The sequence below is a fragment of the Schistocerca serialis genome, chromosome 3 (genome assembly GCF_023864345.2).
Source record: "Schistocerca serialis cubense isolate TAMUIC-IGC-003099 chromosome 3, iqSchSeri2.2, whole genome shotgun sequence".
Taxonomy (NCBI): domain Eukaryota; kingdom Metazoa; phylum Arthropoda; class Insecta; order Orthoptera; family Acrididae; genus Schistocerca; species Schistocerca serialis.
The window spans coordinates 345,340,358-345,367,703 of NC_064640.1; the positions used below are offsets into that span (position 1 = coordinate 345,340,358).

Sequence of the window (27,346 nt, forward strand, 5' to 3'; positions counted from 1 at the left end):
TTTGAGGTTGGGGTCTTAGAAATTATCGTAAAAATTACATCCATATGCTATACATAGCGGTCTTGAGATCTGCAGCTCGGTTTTGGTACCCAGAAATTGTGTTTTCTGGGTGTTTCTAGATAACGGAAAAAGATTTTTGAAAAAGGGAAGATAACACTTCTAGATAAATGCCTAAAGAATACAAAGTTAAAATTTGAGAAATTTTCTGCAGTTATTTATTACTTAGATTTTGCTTCACACAGGATTTTATGCGCATATTTTATGTACACATGTAATGTAACTTTGAACCTCTATATCTCAGAAATGGATAAGATACAAAGAAAATTATCAATACTGTTCAAGATTGGGATCTTAGGCACATATTGTAAAAATTTCATCCATTTGCTGTGCATAGCCATCTTGAAATCCATTGCTCAGTTTTGCTAGGAAAAAGTGGTAACAAAATGCTTGTTTTGTCGTTTTCTAAGGAACCACCAATAGACTAATGGTACCTCCATAAGCCCCTTAAAGCACACCATGGACCACATCAAATGCAAAAAGAACCAACTCATTTGCTCCATTTGCCGTAGCAAGTGGAAGTATGTAATATCCATACTTTGAACCTGTAGTGTTGGGTAGTGATACTAAGACGATCCTTCTGTTGGGCATAGGAATGGTCCCTAGCTCAAGGAAACCAATAGAACCTGAGGTAGCAGCCCTGGAACACTCCTCTTAGAAGGTACAATGAAGAAAGGCAACGCAATATTTATAGCATTTAGAGTCTTAGAAAATGCTTTTGATAATGTTGAGTGGAATACTGTCTTTGAAATTCTGAAAGTATTTAGGTACAAAATAAAGGAAGAAAAGGTTATCTTCAGACTGTATAGGAAACAGGCTGCAGCTATTTAAGTCTAAGGACACAAAAGGGCAGCAGTAGTTGGAAAAGAGATTAAGATAAGATTCTAGCTTATCACCACTGGTATTCAATGTGTACCATGAGCAAGCAGTACAAGAAGCCAAGAAGAAATTTGGAAAGGGAATTATAGTTCAGATAGAAAACAAAAACTTTGATGTATGTACACAGACTGAAGTGGTGAAAGAAAATTTGTACCAAGGCTGGGATTCGAATCCGGGTCTCCTGCTCAATAGGCAGATGCGCTAACTACTAGGCCATCCTGCCACTGTGGGTTTGCACAACTGCACCGACTATCCTAACATGGCTCCCTCCTCAATCAAAATTGCCATTGAAACCTCAGCCCATTTGGTATTCCCCCTAAACTCGAACAGCATTGTAGATGTTCGCTGACTGTATCAGAATACCTCCTAAGCATCACACATAATGGGGGATCCTGCCAGAGTCCCAGGTGCAGGTGCTTTAATCCAATGAAACTAAAGTCTCCAACATCTATGATGGATGTTGGAGACTTGAAAAGGTCTCTGGAACCTTATAGTCTCATTTGATTAAAACTTTGATATTTGCCAGCAACACTGTCATTCTGTCAGAGACAGCCAAGAACTTCGAACACAAATTGAAAGGAATAGATTGTGTCTTGAAAAGATGTTATGAAATGACCAACAACAAAAGTAAAACAAGGGTAATAGAGTTTAGTCTAATTTAGTCAGGTAGTCCAAAAATAATTACATTAGGTAATAAGGCACTAAAAGTAGTAGAATAGTTTTGCTACATAGGGAGCAAAATAATCATGGTGGCCAAAATAGTGGGGATATAAAAAAACTTGAACTAGTTAGCAAGGTGCTTCTTAAGAAGAGAAAATTGTGAACATCTAATATAAATTTAAGTGCAAGGAAGTCTTCACCGAAGGTATTTTTCTGCAGTGTAGCCATGTATGGCAGAGAAATATGGATGATAAACACTGCAGACACAAGAAAGTAATTTTTTGAAATGTTCTACAGATGAGTGCTGAAGATTAGACATGTCCGTGTGATATATCCAATTGCAGTCTTTCTCAGCATATTCCACTGATGAATTCTTCTCGGGTTATCAGCCTAGTGGTGGCATCGTCTTGTCGCAACATTTCGATGAGTTTCGTACCCGTCATCTTCTGGCCAGAAGATGATGGGTATGAAACTCATTGAAACGTTGCAACAAGACAACGTCACCACTCTGCTGATAACCTGAGAAGAATTCATCATGTGTGTGTGATATCTATTCTACTATACAAACGCAAGTCGACATTTAATATTGTTACCAGAATCTCAAAAAGTACTTCACCAATTTACTTCAAATTTTTACACCATACTCTAATATACATTTGGACAGATATATCAGTAGGCATATATTTATATTTTTAAATGACTGTATAGGTCTTCCGGTAAAGCCAACTGAAAGAAAGGAAATATTGGGTTGTGAAAATAAGTGGTTTTGACTTCTTTCTTGGTTTTGACTTCTTTCTCACAGTGCTTCAACTATGACAGGAGTGCATGTAAACCCTTAGACAAATTGTTTCTCCAATAGACATTCTCTCTCCTTATTTATATTTTTATACAAAAATTGTACACAAAATAACGTGCTTTTTTATTTTCTTCCTTGCTATTGGTTTTACAGAAAATAGGAAAGTTGTATGTATGGCTGATAATAACTACTATGGAATCTGAATGATCCAAAATTTTGTAATCTTACCTATTCACAGAGTAGAAACTGTGCGAAATACCGTCATTGAAGCTACTTTCCTCACACATCCATCAGCTGGATAGGTGTGTCTTATACCCCATATACCAATGATCCTGAACAATTTACCCATTCTTTTTAGGTGTCAATTCCCAATCAATATTTTGTCCACAACAACAATAAACAAGGCTCAAGGTCAGAGGGAGGAGGAAGAGAACAGAGAGGAGGAAAGAGGAAATGAACAGGGGGGGGGGGGGGGGGGGGGAGAGGATGCAACACACAGAGAGAGAGAGAGAGAGAGAGAGAGAGAGAGAGAGAGAGAGAGAGGGCGGGGGAGGGAGGATGATGAGATGGACACAGAAAAAGGAGGGAGGAGTTTAGGATGTATACCCAATTCCCAAACATGTCGCAATTGCGAAGCATTACTGGGTTCACTAGTAACTAATAAAGATGTACTGAATCGAACTGGGGGGACTTTTAGTCATGTTGTGGTACAAAATGACTAAAAGAAGGAATTGAATGAAAGGACAGATCCCAAGTTGTCAAGGAAACATCAATTTTGGTGTGTGTGTGTGTGTGTGTGTGTGTGTGTGTGTGTGTGTGTGTGTGTGTGTGTGTTCTCTCTTGTAAATTTTGGGAACAGTTTCAACACCATGCAAAATTGTACACATGATATGTTCACCACCACCTAAAATATTAAGAAAGTTTTTGGCCTGACCTCTTGGCAGTAAATAAAAAGCAATGTTGTATGCTGAAAGCACCACAAACTGCTGCATCTGTTTTCAAGAATAAACTGTCCTCTTTCTTTGTGGAGTGGCTTGTTCACAGAGATAACTAAGAACTTCTCAAGTCTCAATAGCTGGATTTATTAACCATATTTTTTGTCTATAACTTCCAGATAATAAGCCTCAAAATGCGACTAGGCAGAAATTCTGATCATAGAAATCTTTCATGAAAGGTGGAAAGGTGAGAGGGGCTAGTGTAATGAGTTACAACATGTTATCTACAAGCTTTTTTAGACTACAATACTGCCAACAGATCAATTGAGATTGCGTGCATATTGGTTCACAGTACCCATCAAGGATATCGTCTGGCAATTGGAAGTGGAGAATGGTGTCCTGGGTGTTTGGAAAGTCTCAATAAGATGTGTAGAAGTTCTGGGTGGTCTGAGTAGGATTCAATGCTTGACCAACACACACAGTTAACCACTAAACACATTAATTTAGTTTGGTAGGCAAGTCCTCACAATATGGTCAAAAGAAATAATAGAATAACCAGGTGTATTGTCACCTTATTTAACCCATCAGTGTGTCCCAGTTCTTATTTAGATCACCACCATAAAATTTAAGTATTTATGCATCACAAAATTTAAGTATTTATGGTTCACTGCTCTCAAATTTGAAACCAACCTCATCCTCAGTAATAACTAGTTTGAATATTTGGCCTAAAATTGGTTTGACAGATTTCTTTCTGCAACACTTTCAGCCTTGAAATCTGAAGACAAGGTGCAGATGAATTTAGCTTTGGTAGAAACAGATTATATTATGATATTTGGAAGCACATTTAGGGCAGGTTTTACACAAGGTACTGAATAATCAATGTGGAATAAGCATGACCATTGAGGCCGATGCAGTAACCAGCACAACCCCTCTAAGGCATAACACACACTGGTTGAGATATGAGGATACATCTTGGGTGCTTGCCAGTCACACACAAATCCGTTAGTCATCTGTAATTCTTCCTAATGAAAAAAACTTCACAGATTCACATTCATTCAGCTGAGGTTTACAGTGGGCACTGACTATACCTATTGCTCTTGGTACATATGTGTCGCCTTTGACTTTCATATATCCTAAAAGTGTGCTGAATCTTCCTGTCCACAACTTTTGTTTTCTTGATAGATGTCTGATAAATAGGAAATATCTATTTGTTTAAACCAACAGAGTAAAACATACATTTGCTACAATAATCCTGTTACTTTGCTAACATATAGCTCTTGAAAATATTTACCGATACTTCAAGCTGAAATGCAGACCATATTGCAAATAGTATTTGCTGTATAAGCAATCAAATTTTTGGTCGTCTTATTTCTTTTAATATAATGGTTATAAGGAAGTAAGTTTACGATTTAACACACCGTCAATGAGGAAGGAAGATTAAGGTTTAAGGTACCACTGATGACGAAGGAAGCCAGCAGCATCCTTTACCAAAGGAACCATCCTGAAATTAGCCTTTAGCAATTTAGGGAAACCACAGAAGGAATTTGGATGGTCACAGTGATTTGAACCATTATTTTCCCAAATACGAGTAGAGTGTCTTACCACTGCACCACCTTGCTTGGTAATATAGTGGTTTTGTCTATAACATTCTCTGATGAGAGCTATTTGACTTAAGGTTTCCTTTATCAGATGTCTAAAATGCTAAAACTGGAAACCACACATTTTTCATATCAAAGACCTGTAGAATCACTATTGCTGAAATATCCATTTTTGTGCGTTCTGGTAACTGTGTTCTTTATAGCCATGTTATTCCTCACATGTACGTTTATTTTCTTGAGCATGCTTTGTTACATACTAAGTAACGGACAGCTCAGATACACTATTGGCCACATGGAAATTCCCGCTGTATGAAATTTTTGACCAGAAATAGAAGTCTGCATGCCATGAAGTGGAACATTCAATTGCTTTAGCATCTACTGCTAGTGCAGATTACATTATAGTCCTAATGATGGCTACCTGAAACACCAGTCAGAACAATGGAACACTGTTAAGCCACAAAATTGGCATATACCAAGACGACTTATGGAACATGGTAATGATCACAGAAGCCTACTCCTATGTCTGTGCTTAATGTTTTCTTCTTTTTCTCCTCTTCTCCCCACATTAGTCTGGAAAGTTTGAGTGGGTTAACTGTTCTAGATGCTGTTGCCAGAGAAATTTTTTTGAGTTTTGCTTCACTAAATACAAACTGCTGAATCTTGCTGTCACTTCCAAAATGCAAAATTGCCAGCTTATCCATCTTAAAACTGGAAAATACTTACACATTAATCACCACCACCCACTGATTATCATCATCTTATCACAATACATAGCTAACCATTGTAAATGAATTTTACTCACTTTTCATGTACTGCCAACAAACCAATCTGCGCGTGTGCTTTGGTCAGAAGTGCAGACCCTTCATTAACTTGACGTTCCCAATAAATTTTCTTGGTTTGCATCTCTTCATCTTTAACATTTAATTCTCCCTGGTACTGTTTCTCTCTCTCAGCAAGTAACTTTGAAGAAATAAACAAGACACATCTTTACTTCTTTCACCCAACAGGAAAGGAAAAAATCAAACCAAACATACTTTGCTTTAATTTCATAAAGAGATTCATATTTTGCTTTAATTTCATAAAAAGATTATCATAGATTTTATATTTTAGTAACAACACAGTAATCTAAAACTATCAAATACAATTACTGTTTCCACAATAATATGCAAACACACTGTATTACTCAACCAAAGAAGTTATCCACAATATTTATTCCTTTAAGCATGGCTGATGTGCTTTAGCAAGCAAGTCTCCTATAAAGTCAGTCAGATATATTCAAGATACACATCATGTGAAATTAAATTTCCTGAATACGCATTTCACTGATGCAAGAGTATCTTCTTTAGTTTTCTCAGCCCTCAGTGAGTATTCTGCACAGCACTATTGGCTCACACGTTTCCTACTGCATTGATTATATCTCCTGGTCTCCAATAAAAAAATATTACATATCACGTTAGCATAACTTTAAATGAATTAATCTGTTATTTAATGCTAATCAGCTAGATATTAATGAAAATCAGCCACACTGTAAACATGTAAGTAACAATAGTGCACCATATATATAAAAATGACTTCAATTACAATCAAAATAGAATTCATTCTTATATGAGAAGTATGTGAAAGGAATACTTTCCTAAATATGCAGATACAAATTTAAAAATTGCATAAAATTTGCCTTTTATAACTAACCCTCCTTTTTAAACTTCACATATCCTATAGTGTAAAGCCTGGCTAAGTCATATGTTCTGTGCTGTGTTCCCACACTGCTTCAAATATCAAGCCAAAAGTAATACAATAATTTTACGTGAAACAGGTAATTTGTGTACATACTTCTACACTTCCTTACTCAGATTTACTAGCTTTGTCCTCGCCTGAGGAATTAGAGTCTGACATCTTCCTCTCAATGCTCTCTTTAAGATGTAAGAAAGTGGAATCTTGTGCATCACTAGATTTTTGTTTCATAATGATTCGTGTCAAAGCAATTTTTGGAAGGGTGATGAGTTGCAATTCAATCTCTCATTTAATGTCATTGTGACTGTTGAAACACATACCTAGGTATCTGAAACAATCTCTTTTGTTTAGGCAACAACCTCTGATTGGCAGTGTTTCTGTCTATACAGAGCCTCTTCAAATCTCCATCAGCCTTGTGGGTTTATAAAAAAAATTTCTGCCATTTGTGGTTGTGTTTAGTGCAGAGACATGGCTTAGCTATTCTGGAAACACCCCCAGGCTGTGGCTAAGTCATGTCTCTGCAATATCCTTTTTTTTCAGGAGTGCTGGTTCTGCAAGGTTCACAGGAGAGCTTCTGTAAAGTTTGGAAGGTAGGAGACGAGGTACTGGCAGAAGTAAAGCTGTAAGGACGGGGTGTGAGTCATGCTTGGGTAGCTCAGGTTGGTAGAGCATTTGCCCGCAGAAGGCAAAGATCCCGAGTTCGAGTCTCGGTCCGGCACACAGTTTTAATCTGCCAGGAAGTTTCATATCAGTGCACACTCCGCTGCAGAGTGAAAATCTCATTCTGAACTGGAGGCAGTTAGTTCAATACAAAGTTCTCCTCCAAAACAATGACTGCACTAATTCAACTCAGTTTTGTGTTGTACTCCTGTAAAAATATATTCTGTTATGAAATTTTTGTCTTTAATGTTTTTCAGCTGATACTGAAATGTATTATTACTCATTTTGTAACACGAATAAAAATTTTTCCAGGGACTTTTTTAGTTCTTCACCTAAGGAAGAACTCTCCTAAATGCCAGTCAACATTCATGGGGAGAGTCCATAATTTTTGTCTTTTATAATGTACGGTGTGACCCTTTCAAAGCCATCGAAGATGATTGTCCAGTATAATCTGATGTCACTGAGGGGAAAATTTGTATATATTTGTATTTTTCTAGACATGGAACATTAAAATGACACGAGGGACTTTCACTAAGCCTGAAATGGTCATTAGTACTTCATTTTTTATATCCTGCAATGTTTGACACTACTGTAAACTATGCGAACTCCATAGGCTTGTCATCACAGCATTGATGCCACTCAAGAACTTGCAGTTACTTGTGAAAGGAGACCAATATCAAGATCACAATCAATTCAAAAACTTTTTTGTACTTCTAGCTATATTTCACTCACAGTAATGTATGTTCTAAAACTTATCTAACCGTAAGCTACACACTATCAAACTTTTTCATCACTAGATCTGCACATCAAGTGCACATGGTTGACAAATAGTGTCATTTCGCAATGACTGTTATGAATTATTAAAAGGTAAATGGTTTATTAAGAAGCTAAGATTCTACACTACACCTGCACAAAAATCAGATTTTTTAACTGTATATTTTTTTCAGAATCGATTGAGAAACATTACAGAACTAAAAAACAATCACACAAAATGAAAAGTAAGCATTTCTGTTTTTACGAGGAAAGTAAAACTTTCAAGGAAAAAACAAGTTCACAAAACGATGTGGTGTAGTCTTCTACACCACCATGAGCTTTTAAAATGTGAAAATCGGGAAGTTGATTTTTCCCCTTCTTCATCCTCCTGGCCCAGTGCACAGTGTGAACACCCAGGGTGGCATTTTGAGCAGGCTAGGTGCAGCCCGGTCCGGTGCATACAATCCCGGCCCTGATAAGCACACAGTGTGAACATAGCCTAATACTTTGAGAAAAATAAAACAACAGATTAACAGGAAGACAAACTCCACCAACTATTATAATGAAACTGACTACACATCCACACCAATGACAGTTCCACTCAAGCAAACTGCGAAATTGATAAAAACCTTAAATCATTAAATAAAAAGTAAAGTCCCATGGACTGTTTCGGTACATCAGTTTTAGTGGCTTACATGTTGAGTCCTCTCTCTTTCCGCAGCTAGGTCTTTTGCATGGTTCTCTGATATCTGTGACATCTTCTCCTCATATTCATGAATAATTTCTTCAGTCTTTGCTTTCTGTAGGATGATTTCAGCCTCAAACTGCAATATTTTTGAGTCATAGTCTTCCATTTTGAGCATGAATTTTCTTCTTTCCTCCTAAAACGAAGTTACAAATACAGAGTAACATAATTTCACTTGCTGTTACTTTTTCGCATGTATATCATTCTTAAATGCAGAAGAAACTACATGTAATGTAGATATTGTAAAAAATTAAAGGAACTTAAGTACCATAGATTAATAGCAGGATAAGTAATACTAAAAAAGAAGTTTCCAGGCCACAGCAAAAATTTTTATGCTGATACAAACGTAAATAAAATAAAAAGCAACCGACCACAATATAACCATATGAAGATTTAAGAAATATTTGCTTACAAATTAAAAAGGCATGAGCAGATTAATAGTTAACATACACCATAGCGGAACTGATTCACAACTTTAGGAGTACGAGTTCCTTTTACCAGAGAAATATAGATGGTATGGAGAATCATGGAACTTTTAATGGCTTTGCTGTCATATAGTGTAAAGAGATCACACTATCATATGAGAAAGAAATAAAAGACCTTCTCAAATATGATGAGTCCCTTACATCAGAGCAGAAATCAAGTAAGGACAGTACAATGTTATGCATCTAATCTGTTTTGTAGACAAACTGCAGTTTCCTAATATCCTACAAATGAATCTTGACCTGTTATATGCTTTACTTACAGCTGATCCTATGTCGTCATTCCACTTCCTATCTTTACGTTTGTATGGTATGACATACTTCCAGTGACCCATTAATTCTACAGTAAAATGTAGCCATACTACTTCTACATTTTGTAAGGTTCACAAATTTCTCTTCATTGAGGGTTCATTGCCAGTCTTCGTACGAGGCTGATAGGTTGTTGAGATATAAATTTTTACAGGTTGAAATGTCCTTGGAGATAACTGTGTTGTCTATGAAAATACTAAGATTGCAACTAATACTATCTGTTATGACATCAACATATAACATGAAGTCATTAACTTATTACACTGCCCTGGGACACACTAGATTTTACTTCACTATCTGTAAATTACTCTCTGCCAGTGATAATGTGTCACAATCTGTCTGATAAAGTTTACAACCAAGTCACAAACCTGGTTAGCTGCCCTAAAGGGACATACATTCTTTAGAAGATGTAAACTTGCAACTAAATCCACAGCTTTTCAAAAGTCTGCAAATTCTAAATCAGTCCAGTTTTCTCTATCCGTGACACTAAGGATACCATTTGAGAAGAGCGTAAGTTGTGATTTGCACACTCAATGTTTTCAGAACTTATGCACATTTCCATGAAGACACAGTTGTTTTCTTACAAGCAAGACATACTGCTTGAACTTCGAATTTGGTCTAGTACTCTGCTACATGCAGATGTTAGTGACGTAGGACGGCAATTTTTGTAAATTAGTTCCGCTTCCTTTCTATGTATCTCGCTCTGCTCATCAGATTTGTTGCATATTATGGTCAAGAAGAAAGTAATACACTTACAAATTGTATATAATATTTGACAGATCCATTATCAGGAACACACACACACACACACACACACACACACACACACACACACACACAGTCTGTGCCCCTATGTGATGCCAGCTGGATGCACAATGCCACACGACTGCAGTTCCACAGGTGGATGGGGGTGGGGTGGTGGGGTTGTAAAGGGTGGGATGTGTAGAGGATAGAAAGGCAGGAGGCAGAAGAGTTGGATTGGGTTGTTTGGGGGAAGAGACTAAACAGCAAGGTCATCGGTCTCATCGGATTAGGGAAGGACGGGGAAGGAAATTGGCCGTGCCCTTTCAAATGAACCATCCCAGCATTTGCCTGGATCGATTTAGGGAAATCACGGAAAACCTAAATCAGGATGGCCGGACGTGGGATTGAACCGTCGTCCTCCCGACGTCCAGTGTGGGCAGAAGAGGTGTTGAGAGTAGGTACTTAGAGGCTTTGAGGGAGGCAGCCTGTTTGCTGGCTAAGAATCAAAGAGTGGTGGCAGGTGCATGGACTAGGCATGTGAAGCATAGGTATCAAAGATGGTGGGGAGTAACTCAAGATGAAGGTGACATGGAGATGTGAATGGGTAGGGCATTACAGGACAGAGAAAGGTGGAGGGTGTGGGAACAGTGGGGTAATGCAGACCGAGGCCAGAAGGATTACGTTAATGAAGGATATGTTGCAAGGCTAACACTGATCTGTGTTGTTCAGAAGAGCTGGTAGTGGCAGAAATGACCAGGTGGCCCAGATTGTGAAGCAACTGTGTAAATCTAACAGGATGCGCTCAGCTGCACAATTTTCAACCACATGGTCAACTTTGTTCTTGGCCACAGTTTGGTGGTGGCATATTCATTCTGATGGACAGCTGGTTGGTTGTAATACCAAAATAAAAAGCTGTCCAGTGATTGCAGTAGAATTTATGTACAACATAGCTGCTTTCCGAGGTGGCCCTGCCTCTGATGGGGTAGGATAAGCCTGTGACACAACTGGAGTAGGAACTTCTGGGTGGGTGGGTGGATTGGGTAGGTCTTGCACCTGGGTCTTCAACAAGGATATGATACTTGCGGCTAGGGGTTGGAGTGTGAGTGGCATAGGAATGAACTAAGATGTTGAGTACGTTGGGTGGGAGAAGGAACACCGCTTTAGGAGGCGTGAGAAGGCTCTTGGGTAGTATACAACTCATTTCGGGGCATGATGATAGATAATCAAAGATCAGGCAAAGAATACGGTTCAGCTGTTGCAGTCCAAGGTGACAATGAGTGACAAAGGGGTGCTCCTTTGTGGTTGATTCTTGACAGTGTTGGAAGGATTAAGGGTGTGTGAGGATGTGCCACAGTGAACCTGTTTGTGAACTAGATTTGGGAGTTAGTTCCCACCTGTTATGAGCCTCGCAAGACATTAAGCATATTGGGCAAGGGAGTTCTTGGTTTGTTGGATTAAAAGGGGGGAAAGGGACCAAACTACGAGGTCATCAGTCCCTTGTTCTGAATAAAACAATTCCACAAGTGTGAGAATAAAACAAACGAGACTGACAACTCAAAACGGAATGAAAGGAAAAATCACAAGAACGATGAAAGGCAACAAAAATGTAAACTGACAAAAGGGGACAAAAAAGATTACCATGGCTGGCTGACCATCCACTCTGCAACACATTAAAACCTCCACCATAGAAGCACTAGAGTGGAGGACACAAAGGGACGAAGGACATGCGCTAAAACTTAGATCAAATGATAAAACCAACTCTCCCGAATACAAGATAAAACTAAATCAGCCAATGAGGCACTGTCAGATAAAATTAGCAGCAAAGAGTCCGATAACGCAAGATTTCGTCGCTGGGCAGTCAAGGTGGGACAGTGCACCAGAACATGGGCCACTATCAATCCTGCACCACACCAACACTCATGCGGGTCTTCACGGTGCAGGAGGTAACCGTGGGTCACCCAAGCGTCGCCAATGCAGAGCCGGCAGAGGATAACTAATTCCCTGCGAGAGGCCCGCACGGAAGTCTTCCACACATTTGTAGCCTCCTTAATGACACACAGTTTTTTGTATGTACTGTTATGCCATTCCGTATCCCAAAGCTGAAAAACCCTACGGCGTAAGTCAGAATGCAGGTCAGGTTCAGAGATGCCCATATCCATAAGCGGTTTCCGCATAGCCTGTTTGGCCAGACTGTCGGCAAGTTTGTTGCCTGGGAAGCTGACATGTCCCGAGGTCCACACAAACACCATTGAATGACGAGACCAGTCCAGGGCATAGATGGACTCCTGGATGGACACTACCAAATGACTGCGAGAGTAGGACTGGTCAATAGCTTGTAGGCTCCTCAAGGAGTCAGTACACAGAAGAAATGATTCCCCGGGGCACGAACGGATATACTGAAGTGAACGAGAGATGGCCACTAGCTCTGCAGTTAATACACTGCAGCCATCGGGCAAGTAATGCTGTTCAAAATGGCCTCTGTGGATGTAGGTGAAGCCAACATGACCATCAGCCATTGAGCCGTTGGTGTAAATCACTTTAGAGCCCCGGAACACGTCAAGAATCGAGAGGAAGTGACAGTGGAGAGCAGCAGGAGTAACTGAATCCTTAGGGTCATGCGAAAGGTCCAGATGAATCTGTGGCCTGGGTGTACACCATGGAAGTGTATGCAGACGGACCTGGATGGGAGGTGGTAAAGGGAAGGACTCCAGTTCAGACAGAAGGTTGGTTGGTTTGTTTGTTTGTTTGGGGGAGGAGACCAGACAGCGAGGTCATCGGTCTCCGGATTAGGGAAGGATGGGGAAGGAAGTCGGCCGTGCCCTTTCAAAGGAACCATCCCAGCATTTGCCTGGAGCGATTAAGGGAAATCATAGAAAACCTAAATCAGGATGGCCGGACGCAGGATTGAACCATTGCCCTCCCGAATGCCAGACAGAAGGGATCACATGCGAACCGCAATCGTTAGTTCTGACCTGGGCCGCCAATGTGGGAGATGAACTGACGCGGGTGGAAAACAGAGACAGTAATTTGAATGCTCAGGAGAACTACGAATGTATGCAATATAACTGACGAGCAGTTGTGCACATTGGATCTGCAATGGAGGGACTCTGGCCTCCACCAGGATATTGGTCATCGGACTCATTCTAAAAGCTCCCATCACTAGGCGAACACCGCAGTGGGGTACTGGTTTGAGTGTACGCAATGCTGAGGGCACTGCCAAACCATAAACCAGATTCCCATAGTCAAGGCGGGATTGAACAAGGGCTTTGTAGAGCTGCAGCAGAGCAGAGTGATCTGCGCCCCAGTTGGTGTTGCTCAGGCAGCAGAGGGCATTGAGGTGCTGCCAGCACTTCCACTTAAGCTGACGGAGGTGAGGTAGCCAAGTCAATCGAGCATTAAAAACCAGTCCTACGAATCGATATGTCTCTACTACAGTGAGTGGATTGTCATGAAGGTAAAGTTCTGGTTCCGGATGAACAGTACGCCGCCGACAGAACTGCATGACACACGGCTTAGCAGCCGAAAACTGGAAGCCTTGGGCGAGAGCCCATGACTGTGCCTTGTGGATAGCTCCCTGTAGACACCACTCAGCACCACCAGTACTGGTGGAGCAGTACGAAATGCAAAAGTCATCTGCATACAGAGCGGGTGAGACGGACGGCCCTACAGTTGCTGCTAGACCATTAATGGCCACTAAAAATAGTGATACACTCAGTACAGAGCCCTACAGGACCCCATTCTCCTGGATATGGGGGAACTATGGAAGGCCCCATGAAACATGGACCCTGCAATTGGTGGTGAAGCTTGGGTGCATCAGCGATACAGATGGCCGTACCGTAGGTGCAACCACAACGGAGGGGTATCTGTTGAGAGGCCAGACAAATGTGTGGCTCCAGAAGAGGGGCAGCAGCCTTTTCAGTAGTTGCAGGGGCAACAGTCTGGATGATTGACTGATCTAGCTTTGCAACACTAGCCAAAACAGCCCTGCTGTGCTGGTACTGCGAACGGCTGAAAGCAAGGGGAAACTACAGCCGTAATTTTTGTCGAGGGCATGCAGCTTTACTATATGGTTAAATGATGATGGCGTTCTCTTGGGTAAAATATTCCGGAGGTAAAATAGTCCCCCATTCGGATCTCCGGGCGGGGACTACTCAAGAGGACGTCGTTATCAGGAGAAAGAAAACTGGCGTTCTACGGATCAGAGCGTGGAATGTCAGATCCCTTAATCGGGCAGGTAGGTTAGAAAATTTAAAAAGGGAAATGGATAGGTTAAAGTTAGATATAGTGGGAATTAGTGAAGTTCAGTGGCAGAAGGAACAAGACTTTTGGTCAGGTGAATACAGGGTTATAAATACAAAATCAAATATGGGTAATGCAGGAGTAGGTTTAATAATGAATAAAAAAAATAGGAGTGTGAGTAAGCTACTACAAACAGCATAGTGAACGCATTATCGTGGCCAAGATGGACACGAAGCCCACGCCTACTACAGTAGTACAAGTTTATATGCCAACTAACTCTGCAGATGATTAAGAAATTAATGAAATGTATGATGAGATAAAAGAAATTATTCATGTAGTGAAGGGAGACAAAAATTTAATAGTCATGGGTGACTGGAATTCGAGAGTAGGAAAAGGTAGAGAAGGAAACATAGTAGGTGAATATGGATTGGGGGTAAGAAATGAAAGAGGAAGCCATCTGGTAGAATTTTGCACAGAGCATAACTTAATCATAGCTAACACTTCGTTCAAGAATCATAAAAGACGGTTGCATACATGGAAGAATCCTGGAGATACTAAAAGGTATCAGACAGATTATATAATGGTAAGACAGAGATTTAGGAACCAGGTTTTAAATTGTAAGACATTTCCAGGGGCAGATGTGGACTCTGACCACAATCTATTGGTTATGAACTGTAGGTTAAAACTGAAGAAACTGCAAAAAGGTGGGAATTTAAGGAGATGGGACCTGGATAAACTGAAATAACCAGAGATTGTACAGAGATTCAGTGAGAGCATAAGGGAACAATTGACGAGAATGGGGAAAAGAAATACATTAGAAGAAGAATGGGTAGCTTTGAGGGATGAAGTAGTGAAGGCAGCAGAGGATCAAATAGGTAAAAAGATGAGGGCTAGTAGAAATCCTTGGGTAACAGAAGAAATATTGAATTTAATTGATGAAAGGAGAAAATATAAAAATGCAGTAAATGAAGCAGGCAAAAAGGAATACAAAAATCTCAAAAATTAGATCAAAAGGAAGTGCAAAATGGCTAAGCAGGGATGGCTAGAGGACAAATGTAAGGATGTAGAGGCTTATCTCACTAGAGGTAAGATAGATACTGCCTACAGGAAAATTAAAGAGACCTTTGGAGAAAAGAGAACCACTTGTATGAATATCAAGAGCTCAGATGGAAACCCAGTTCTAAGCAAAGAAGGGAAAGCACAAAGGTGGAAGGAGGATATAGGGAGTCTATACAAGGGCAATGTACTTGAGGACAATATTATGGAAATGGAAGAGGATGTAGATGAAGATGAAATGGGGGATAGAATACTGCGTGAAGAGTTTGACAGAGCACTGAAAGACCTGAGTCGAAACAAGGCCCCGGGAGTAGACAACATCCCATTAGAACTAATGACTGCCTTGGGAGAGCCAGGCCTAACAGAACTGTACCATTTAGTGAGCAAGATGTATGACACAGGCGAAATACCCTCAGACTTCAAGAAGAATATGATAATTCCAATCCCAAAGAAAGCAGGTGTTGACAGATGTGAAAATTACCGAACTATCAGTTTAATAAGTCACAGCTGCAAAATACTAACACAAATTCTTTACAGACAAACGGAAAAACTGGTAGAAGCCGACCTTGGGGAAGATCAGTTTGGATTCCGTAGAAATATTGGAACACGTGAGGCAATACTGACCTTACAACTTACCTTAGAAGAAAGATTAAAGAAAGGCAAACCTATGTTTCTAGCATTTGTAGACTTAGTGAAAGCTTTTGACGATGTTGACTGGAATACTCTCTTTCAAATTCTGAAGGTGGCAGGGGTAAAATACAGGGAGTGGAAGGCTATTTACAATTTGTACAGAAGCCAGATGGCAGTTATAAGAGTCGAGGGGCATGAAAGCGAAGCAGTGGTTGGGAAGGGAGTGAGACAGGGTTGTAGCCTCTCCCCGACATTATTCAATCTGTATATTGATTAATTTGTTAATATCGAGTATAGATTTAAGTGTCAGGAAGTCGTTTCTGAATGTATTTGTACGGAGTGTAGCCATGTATGGAAGTGAAACATGGACGATAAATAGTTTGGACAAGAAGAGAATAGAAGCTTTCGAAATGTAGTGCTACAGAAGAATGCTGAAGATTAGATGGGTAGATCACATAACTAATGACGAGGTATTGAATAGAATTGGGGAGAAGAGGAGTTTGTGGCACAACTTGACAAGAAGAAGGGACCGGTTGGTAGGACATGTTCTGAGGCATCACGGGATCACAATTTAGCATTGGAGGGCACTGTGGAGGGTAAAAATCGTAGAGGGAGACCAAGAGATGAATACACTAAGCAGATTCAGAAGGATGCAGGTTGCAGTAAGTACTGGCAGATGATGAAACTTGCACAGGATAGGGTAGCATGGAGAGCTGCATCAAACAACAACAACAATGGGGCAATGTGCAATTGTGCTGAGGAGTTCCCACTCCGTAAATGGGGCATTATAGGGTTCACAACTACAATGGGAGGCACCAACTTGGACATGGGAAGTATGGAGCGACAGGTAATTCTGGATAAAAATCATGAGCGGGCATCAGAGACCCCACCCATATAATGTGGCAAGGATATGATGTTTCCAGGTGGTGTCATACGCTTTGCATAGATCAAAAAATACGGCAACAAGGTGTTGGCATCTGGAAAAGGCTGTTCGGATGGCAGACTTGAGGGATACCAGATTATCAGTGGTAGAGCGCCCCTGGTGGAAGCTGCCCGGACATGGAGCTAGTAGGCCATGTGACTCTAGGACCCAACCCAACCGCCGACACACCATACATTCCAGCAGCTTACAAACAACGTTGGTGAGGCTGATGGGCTGAAAGCTATCCACATCAAGCGGGTTTTTACCGGGTTTGCTCTCCTGCCATAGAAATGGAAAGACACCACTGCACAAGATCCAGTTGAAGATGACGAGAAAATGGCACTTGTAGTCAGATGAGAGATGTTTAATCATCTGACTGTGGATCCGATCCGGCCCAGGAGCTGTGTCGGGGCAATGTGCAAGTGTGCTGAGGAGTTCCCATTTCGTAAATGGGGCATTATAGGGTTCACTGTGGCGTGTAGTGAACGAGAGGATTTTCCTTTCCATCCCCCATTTGAGGGTGTGAAAGGCTACGGCAGGGCTTAACAACTGGCCGGTTTTGAGCGCGAGCACTCGCGTATGCTCAGGCACGTGCTCGCGAGCAGGTGCAAGGTCGCAGAGTAGGGAGGGATGGGAGGGAGGGAAAATGCGCGCGCACGTTTGAATAGGGCCGCAGCGTGCCTATTGAATTCGCGCCGACTGTGTGACGCTTAAAGTACTACGATCAGCTCTAACAGTCACTTCGCTGGTTAAGAATCGTGTCAAGTCGCCGTTGCGTAACCCCAACCATGCTTTCGCAGTTCAATCCCCATTGGGAGGAATTGTATCTGTTTACAGGAAAAGATGGTGTTGCAAAATGTTTAGTATGTCACAAAACGCTGAATTCTTTTAGGAAATTTAATTTGCAGCGACATTACATATCGTACCACGCGAAAGACTATGGAAGTGGGAAATGTGATGGACCAGATCGTGCACAGGAAGTTATTAAACTTAAAAGGAAGCTATCCGAATAAGATCTGGACGATGAAAAAAAATCAACTGAGGCAGCTCTCAGAGTGAGTTACAAAATTGCTTTGCTTTTAGCAAAATCCCTGCGCCCCTTCACTGATGGTGGTTTAATAAAAGAATGTTTGATAGTTGCAGCGGAACATTTGTGTCCATCTCAAGTTGAACAGTTCGGATTGTGCCATTATCTAACATGACCATTATGCGTCGCATACAGGACATGGCAGACGACGTCCAGAGCCAGCTTGCAAATATCTGTAAAGATTTTATGGTGTATTCTCTAGCTCTGGACGAAAGTGTTGATATCACTGGAACAGCTCAGCTTCCCATATTTATTAGAGGTGTTAATAGAGATCTTCAGGTGAGGGAGGAGCTCCTCGATGTGGTAGCCATGAAGAACGCTACAACCGGAGGTGATATTTTAAGTAGTGTTGAAGAAAGTGTTGAAAATATAGGACTGTCGTGGGATTCTTTAGTTTCAGTGTCTACAGACGGTGCACCAGCGATGACGGGGAAAAACTCAGGTTTTGTTGCGCTGTTGAAGGAGAAAATGCAAAAACTGTGCCGAATGAAATAAGGGGCGTTCACTGTGTGATCCATCAAGAAAACTTATGTGCAAAGAGTATCACTCTAAAAAATGTGATGAGTGTTGTTGTTCGTACAACCAATTGTATAAGGAAGCATGGGCTACAACACAGGCAATTAAAAGCTTTCTTTAGGATGTAGAAAGCCAGTATGGTAGCCTGCCTTATTACAGCGAGGTCCGCTGGCTTAGTCCTGGCGAACTATTAAATCGATTTTTTTGCCTATTAGACGAGATAAATATGTTCATGGAAATAAATAACATGTGCGTTCCTGAATTGAAAGAGCCTTCATGGAAATGTGATCTCGCGTTCTTAGCAGATTTAACTAGCCATCTGAATGCTTTGAACATTTCACTACAAGGTAAAGATCTGCTAATTACTCATTTCATTTCATAGATCGGATACGAGCTTTTAAAATGAAATTGACACTTTGGGTGAGTCAGCTGGAAACAGGAAATCTAGCTCATTCTCCTAAATTATCGTCCATGCAAGATGTTCACAAAGACTGTGAACGTTATTCAAATAGTTTAGTTGCCCTTAAGGAAGAATTTGATCAACGCTTTCAAGATCTGACAGCACTAGACAGTGATTTTGATCTGTTCTCCTCTCCATATTCAGCGAATATTGAAGAGATTCGTCCTGAGCTGCAACTAGAAATTATCGACCTGCAGTGTGACAGAGAATACACAGGCAAATTTCAGAACAAGAAAAACATTTTGGAATTCTACAGACACTTCCCTCAGGATAGATTTCCTCGTTTGCACAAACTGGCGGCTAGAATAATATCAATGTTAGGTTCCACGTATGTTTGTGAACAACTGTTCTCTGCAATGAAATTAACATGACGCGCCTGAGAAACGCATTGTCTGATCGAAATTTAAACTGCACGCTGCGCCTACAATGCACAAGAACAATTACTCCGAACATAGATGCAATTGTAAAGGGCAAAAAGTACGATAACCGAGAATCCAACACTTCAGTGACACCTTTTATTGTGTAACAGTTCACAAATTAATACGAATGTAGAGGCATACACTAAGCTAATAAAATTATGTGGCACGTGTACATTCTCCTTTATTTGTTTCATTTGTTGCAGTAGTAATTCGTGAGGGACATCCCTGCAGGTGGCCGTGGATTTACATTGACTGGCGGCAGCTGTTGTGTGCCCCACGTGACTCTTCGCTCTGGTCCGGTAGTGGGGGTAGTGTGCTGGCGCTGCTCCGTGCTCGCGCCTTGGTGCTCACAGCTTGCTCCGCGAGCACGTATGTTGTGAAGCCCTGGGCTAGAGGGTAGTTCTCTGATGCAGAGGCTCGAGCATAGTGCTCAGCAAAGTGCTCGGCAATCGCGTTTGCGTCGGTACATAGCACGCCATTGGTGGTAACGCCAGGGACACCTGTTGGGTCTGGTACCTCAAAAGACACCTGATCTTCGTCCATACTTGGGAAGGTGACGTATGCCACCCAATGGTTGACACGTATCTCTCCCAACAATCCCGTTTCCGTAGTTTTATAAGCTGGCGTACACGGGCACGGAGCCATTTAAAGGCTATCAGATGCTCTAGGGAAGGGTGCCACCGAAGCTCTGTAATTGCCTCCGACTTCCAGCAACCACCAAGGAATTGCCTTTTGCCGGGGGCACCCTAAAGAGCAAAGGATCGCCTTTTCTGCCACAGAAACAATTGTGGTAGTCACCTGCTCAACTATCAAATCGATGTTACCATGCGGGGGAGAGTCAACGGTGACATCAGAGGTGAAAGTTTACCAATCTGCCTTGTTTAAAGTCCATCTGGGCAGACATCCGTGGGCCTGACGTCGGGGCAGTGACAGGAAGATGGGCAAGTGGTCACTGCCACACAGGTTGTCATGTGTTCTCCAGTGGATAGATGGGAGAAGTCCTGAGCTGCAAATTGATAAATCAATGGCCAAGTAACTACCTCGAGCCACACTGAAATTTGTGGCAGCCCCAGTATTTAAGAGGAAGAGGTCAAACTGAGACAGTAAAGTTTCAACATCTCTGCCTGGGCCAATAAGCATGGTGTCACCTCACAAGGGTTTAGGGGCGTTAAAATCTGCCAAAAGTAGGAAAGGTTTAGGGACTTGATCAATCAGGGGTACTGCACCATCTGGAGGAAGATATACATTGTGGACAGTTATTTTCTGCAACATCCGTATTCTGACAGCCACAGCTGCAAGAGGGGTTTGAAGGGGCACAGTTTCACTACAGACTGAGTTTAGGACAAACATAAACTCCACCTGACACTTGATTATAGTTGCTACGGTTCCTGTAATATCCCTTATAGCCACAGAGGGCTGGGATTCGCACTGCCAGGAACCAGGTTTCCTGGAGGGCAAAGCAGAGAAAGCAGGTGTAAAGCTTAACAGTTGCCGTAGCTCAGCCAAGCGGTGGAAAAAACCATCGCAATTCCACTGGAGGATGACATCATCGTGAGACTGGGAAGGCATGGAACATTCAATGAGGCAGTTTATGCCTCAGGGTCACCTGCTGCCGACTTCTTGCCTGAGCAGTCTATATCCATTGTGACTGAGGGTCCGGTGAGATCCAGGTCCTCAGCGGATGCCAGAATCTCCACCCCATCCTCAGACGCAGAGCTTGAAGGTGGCGGTGGTGTGGGTGCCACCGCAAGTTCCTTGTTCTTGGGGATCATCTTTTCCGATTTCTTGCACTGTTCCTTGGATTCGCTGGCTGGGAGGACTTCACTGAATCAGTCTCCAGGACTGAGGATGAGCGTGAAGCCCTACGATCAGCTGCTTTTGGGCAGGTGTCATCTTTCCCACTAGCAGTAACCTGGGAAGGAAGTGACCCAAGGGACCCCTTCCTAGCAAGAGGAGCCGAAGAAGCCTTACGTGTCTCTGGCTCAGAAGTGGGGACTGAAATCCCTGATGGCTAGGGTGGGGGGTGGGGGTGTTGCTCCTGAAGTAGGTGGTCAGGGAGCAAGACTGAGGGAAGTGCCCCCTACCATCAAGGCGACAGGTGTAGTCTCCCGATTCTGAGAGGCAACAGGAATTCAAGGAACTGATGGAGTGACAACTGTTCTCTTAGCAGCGGCTTATGAGGTGGTCATAGCCACAGGATGTAGGTGCTCAAATTCCCTCTTAGCCTCAGTGTAGGTCAATCAGTCCAGGGTCTTATTTTCCACGATTTTCCTCTCTTTCTGTAAAATCCTGCAGTCTGGTGAGCAAGGTGGATGATGCTCTCCGCGGTCGACACAGATGGGAGGCAGGGAACATTGAGTATTGGGATGCGATGGGTGTCCCCAATCTCGAATGTGATGCTGGAAGTACAGTGGGAAGACACATGACCGAACTTCCAGCACTTCAAACACCACATCGGGGGAGGGATATATGGCTTTACGTCACAGCAGTAGACCATCACCTTGACCTTCTCGGGCAATGTGCCACCCTAGAACGCCAAGATGAAGGCACCAGTGCCAACCTGGTTATCCCTCTGACTCCGATGGACGTGCCCGGTGAAATGAACACGTCGACGCTCTAAATTGGCACGCAGCTTGTCATCCGACTGCAAAAGAAGGTCCCTGCAGAATATAATACCCTGAACCATATTAAAGCTCTTATGAGGCGTGATGGTAACAGAAACATCCCCCAACTTGCCACAAGTGAGTAATGCCCGTGACTGGGTAGAGGATGCTGTTTTTATCAAAACTGACCCAGAGCACATTTTGGACAAGCCCTCTGTGGTGTCACCGCCAGACACCACACTTGCTATGTGGTAGCCTTTAAATCGGCTGCGGTCCGGTAGTATACGTCGGACCCGTGTGTCGCCACTATCAGTGATTGCAGACCGAGCGCCTCCACACGGCAGGTCTAGAGAGACTTCCTAGCTCTCGCCCCAGTTGTACAGCCGACTTTGCTAGCGACGGTTCACTGCCTACTTACGTTCTCATTTGCCGAGACGATAGTTTAGCATAGCCTTCAGATACGTCATTTGCTACGACCTAGCAAGGCGCCATTATCAGTTACTATTGATATTGTGAATCATGTACCGTCAAGACCGACATTCATCATTAATGGATTAAAGTTAAGTATTCTACCAGCCTGCGTGAGCTAAAACGCGTGCATTTCGGCCTCCTCTAGTAACACAGTCTTGGCTCTCCTGCCAACCACAACACCCTCCACCTCCCCAAACTTGTCCTCCAAATGCTCCTTAAAAGACTGAGGCTTCATGGACATTAATGATTCCCCACGAACTCTCGTACATATGAGGTAGCGGGGCGAATAAGCTTCACTGCCATCCTTAGCCTGGCATTCCTCCATGGTGTGGCCAGGGAGGGGAACGACTTGGGATCATATTTCTTAGCATTAAAGTTAGACTTTGCCTGCTTAGAGACTGCTGGCGGCAGACCACCAGCAAGAGATGACGTACTACGCTTCATGGCGTGTCATCCGCCCTGATGCCACCCACTCCGACCAGGTGCCCTCTCCACGGGCGCCACCCAGCCACAGCAAAACCACCAGGCAGGATGGCCATTGCCGGGAGTCCCAATGCCCCAGGGTGACGGGCATCTACTCCTTGGCATACATGGGGAGTTAACGGCACAGGCATCAGCAGAGTGATCACTGTGTTGTCAGGGGGCTACAACCAACAGGGTACATTGCGACCCCACCACAATGGACTGGCTACCATGCTGGATATGAAGTGCAAAGAAGTCCACAGTCATCATCGGCACAGAAAGTGACATTGCATAGTGCATGGTGGAAAACACACCCAGGAAGATGTCCTCGCCAAACAGATGGAGAATGAGCGGGACTGCAATGTAATGCCGAGAAAGTGGGCTAAATATCTCAATGATCGATGGACATGATGCACCATGTAAAGCGCCATTCCCCAGTTGGTTCGCTCTTTGGGAAAATTTTAAAAAACGAAGGTCAAAACATAGAGGGGACCATCACATGGAGGTTGAAACATAAGACTCCCTTTAGTCACCTCTTATGACAGTGGACATCACAATGAAGGCATATGAGCTGGCATGGTTAGCCCGGCAGGATAGCATGGAAACCTGCCATGGATGGTGCACACAACATGTAGCATGGGAAGACCAGCTAGTGGAAATGTTTACCTGCAGGTGGCAGCAGGCCGGGCAGGCCAGTGTTTACTATGAGTTCGACCACCGCAGATCTCACCTTGCATATTGTGCTACGTGTTGTGCTCAGTGCTTGGCCTTAACCATCTTCACCAGCCACATTTTGAGTTCTACATGTGTTCACCTCTATGTGGGTTCGGAGTCACACAGTGAGTTTATTACTTTAGGAAGTTCTATTCCCTGGTCAACATCGAGCCCCTGTCAGCTTGTGAAGTCTCTGTGCTGACTGTGTAGTGAAGCGGCATTGTCATGCCTGTGCAGACACAAAGCGACAACGAAGGACGTTCTCATGCATCTGACACCCCTACATTTTCTTTTCCCTTTACCTAGTGTTCACTTGGGCCATCATGTACCCAGGATTTCTGAAATGCTGGCAGGAACAGTTACACTTTCAGAAGAAGCATCAACAGCTGTAGCTGTAACTGCAGTAGCAGCAGCCACTGATAACCCAAAATCCGGACTTGTTTTACACCCCTGCCAGTGGGGGTATGGTGGGTTGAGGGGGGGGGGGGGGGAGGGAGGGGAGGGGGCAGGCACCCAATGTTCCATTTTCTGCACTGCCCTTGCAACCCGCAACACAGTTTGCCAGTTTCAGTGAGTTGAAAGAAAGGTGAGAGAATTGCCTGCACTAGTTCTTGCTACACTGCCAGGTAATGTGTACTGTTGATCATGTTGACAAGGGTGCCCTACATTGTCTAGCAGTGCAGGTTTCCACAAAGTTGTCCAAAATTTGAAGCCCTCCATTGAGCCCGAGACACTTCCCTTTGATAAGTCTGTCAGGTGCTTATGCAGTATTTTGGCCATCAAACACATGTGGTGGGAGCACTACCAGAGTTTAACCAACATTACAGGCACCCTTGGTAGCCGCATGTGGCCCGGATCACCGATTTTCAGGGCCTCTCATGCAAGTGTCATTTTGAGTGTCCAAAATGTGCTACCTCTTATTCAGACTCACTAATTCAGGGTGTGATTGCCGGGTTAGCTCCTGCCCCAGCTGAGACTAGGGTGATGGCCATGTCCAACCCTTCTTTAACAAACACCCAAATTGCGGAATCACATGAGCTTACAATAGCAGCACATCCTTTCTTACAATTGGCACGGGGTGCAATTGGATGTGCACAATAACCAACGCCCAGTGCCCCACACAATAACCCAAGTGGCCTCGCTTCCCAACAAGTTGCCAAGCATTGCTGACCATCCTCACTGATGCCGAGTTCGGTGGGTTTGCGCTATCCGCAGTGTCACAATTTCCACCAGCTGCGCTTTTCGGGTCCTTGGTCCCATTCTCCTTCTGCTCATTGGGTGACGCAACAGTCTTGCCCCAGTTGTCATTTGTTACTTGTTTGCCACACTGGAGGCCATGTCTGGGGTATGCAGGCAGCTAGGTCATTTATCAACTGTCTGCGACAGTCAATGTGCCGTGAATCAGTCTTTGGATGCTCTGCTGTTTTCACTCAACTCTGGGACTGTCTCTAATGCCCTGTATGTGTTGTCCCAGCATATTTTGATGAGGTTGACACTGGATGAGGAGTCAGTCAAATTTTATGTAGACAAAGGAGCAATAGCTAGCCTAATTAACTTATACTGCGGACCGTCGATGGTCGAACCCGGGACTTCAGAGGGCCGAGCTGAAGCCGGGACCCACCACGCCGTATTTCATCAGGAGGCCGAGGAAGTTCAATAGCATCAAGGGGCACTGCAGAGTGATACAGCAGTATTCAGAAGTATTCCCTTATTCCGCTAGTTTACAGAAGCGTAATGTCGGCGAGCCGCCCGCGTGCTGTTCCGCGAGTCCGGCTGTCTCAGCACTCCTGGACTGCCGACACTGCTACTGCGGTCATCAAGGCCGCCCAACAATGGAAGTCGGGTGCGGTCGCCCAGTCGCTGCCCACCGAGGTGGCATGTCTGGCGTCGCGTAGCTGCCCGCTATTTCAGAGACTGCTACTGCTAAGGCCGCCCGACAATGGAAGTCGGGCGCGCTCGCCCGGTCACTGCCCACCGAGGTGTCATGTCTGGCGTCGCGTAGCTGCCCGCTATTTCGGAGACTGCAACAGTCCCTGGTCCTCACAGGCACCCTCCACCCCGTTTGACCTGCTCTGTCCAACCATGGGACGAAGGTGGTTGTACTGGTCACCTGTGGCCCTCGGTCACTGCTGCTCCCAGGACAGGACCGGACTCAAACCCACGCCCTCCTGGACGTCGTGCCTAAACTTGCCGCTAGTGGTGCTTGCCGGACGGCAACACCCACCACTGTCCCTAACACTGTTTCAGCGCTGCCACACCTCCCGTAGCGTACGCCTTGCCCAGACCCTGGTACGCCAGGTGGGAAGTTAACGTGGCCCGTCCTGGACCCGCTGCAGACCGCTGTCACTGCCCTCCTTCAGGCAAGTACCTGGCTGCCGTTCCATCCCGCTCCCGTGTTGTGTCCCCGGAGGCAGAATACAGTCCGAACAAGTACACAGAAACAAAGTACAGGTTTACACAGAATATTTACAACATCGCTGCCAGACTGGCCCCTATGAGTGTAGACCGGCACAGGTCCAATCCGACTCTCGACTGACCTGGCACACACCCCCAAAGGTAAAAGTGCCTGACTATTTACACTGCTTTTCCCCTCGCTTCTGACGTAGTGTCAGAGAGAGAGAGACAAACTATGGCAGGGGTAAATTCCCATACATCTGTCACTTACACATCGCCACTCCCGGCTCTGGCCTACTGCCTTCCCTCATACATCACAATAACTTAAAGCAATACTGCAGTTCCCTGCCTCACTGTTGTTTCACTCCAAACAAATCATACGTGCAATACGCCGCTGCAGCTCCGTGCCATGTTTACCCTGTCTGGCCTCCTGGCTGCCGACCTCCTGGCTGCCGACTATTACCACACACTGCCAGTGGCCCCAGACTTCATCGCCCAACCTCGCCTTTACTGAATTTTAACAAAATTCCCCTGTGACTAAGACTAATACTAGCACAGCACTCAGATACGTACAGGCTCTTGGGATGCCTCGAGTTGCAGTGGTCGCTCCATCATGTTTTGTCTTATACTAAACAGAACATTCCTATCTGGGTGCAATTCTCTCTGTGCATTATAAGATGCATCATGTTTACTGATATTGCTGTTTTTGCTCTTGAAATCCTTCCTTGTGCTAGGTATATTTTATTTGGCAAGTTTTATATATCTGGCAAACCAGTGTGAGCTGTATTATTGTAATTAGAGCATGTTCTCAGTATGTTGATGAAGTTGATGCGCAGTTATATTTCTGGAAGATCTGATAATCTGATAACATCTAGTTACTGTCAAAACTGGTCATGAAATAAACTATTCCATATCAGGCAACCCTGGCTTCTGATGTTACAACATTATATCGCATCAACAACATGTGTACATTATATCCAAATTTTATTGTCCCTGCCCATTCCCTTCACTATCTGCAGCAACG

The 27,346-nt window shown here is 43.6% G+C and overlaps 1 protein-coding gene across 3 annotated transcripts in view; it reads right to left on the minus strand.

Moving 5' to 3' along the window:
* Positions 1-27,346, minus strand: part of LOC126471610 (spindle assembly abnormal protein 6 homolog) — a 269,622-nt gene that overhangs the window by 177,479 nt on the left and 64,797 nt on the right. For all 3 annotated transcript variants that reach the window (XM_050099849.1, XM_050099848.1, XM_050099850.1), the window contains 2 exons: positions 8,765-8,950; positions 5,728-5,885 (listed from right to left, as the gene is read on the minus strand). In XM_050099849.1, coding sequence (XP_049955806.1) covers positions 5,728-5,885; positions 8,765-8,950 — 344 coding nt within the window. The remainder of the gene's footprint in view (positions 1-5,727; positions 5,886-8,764; positions 8,951-27,346) is intronic.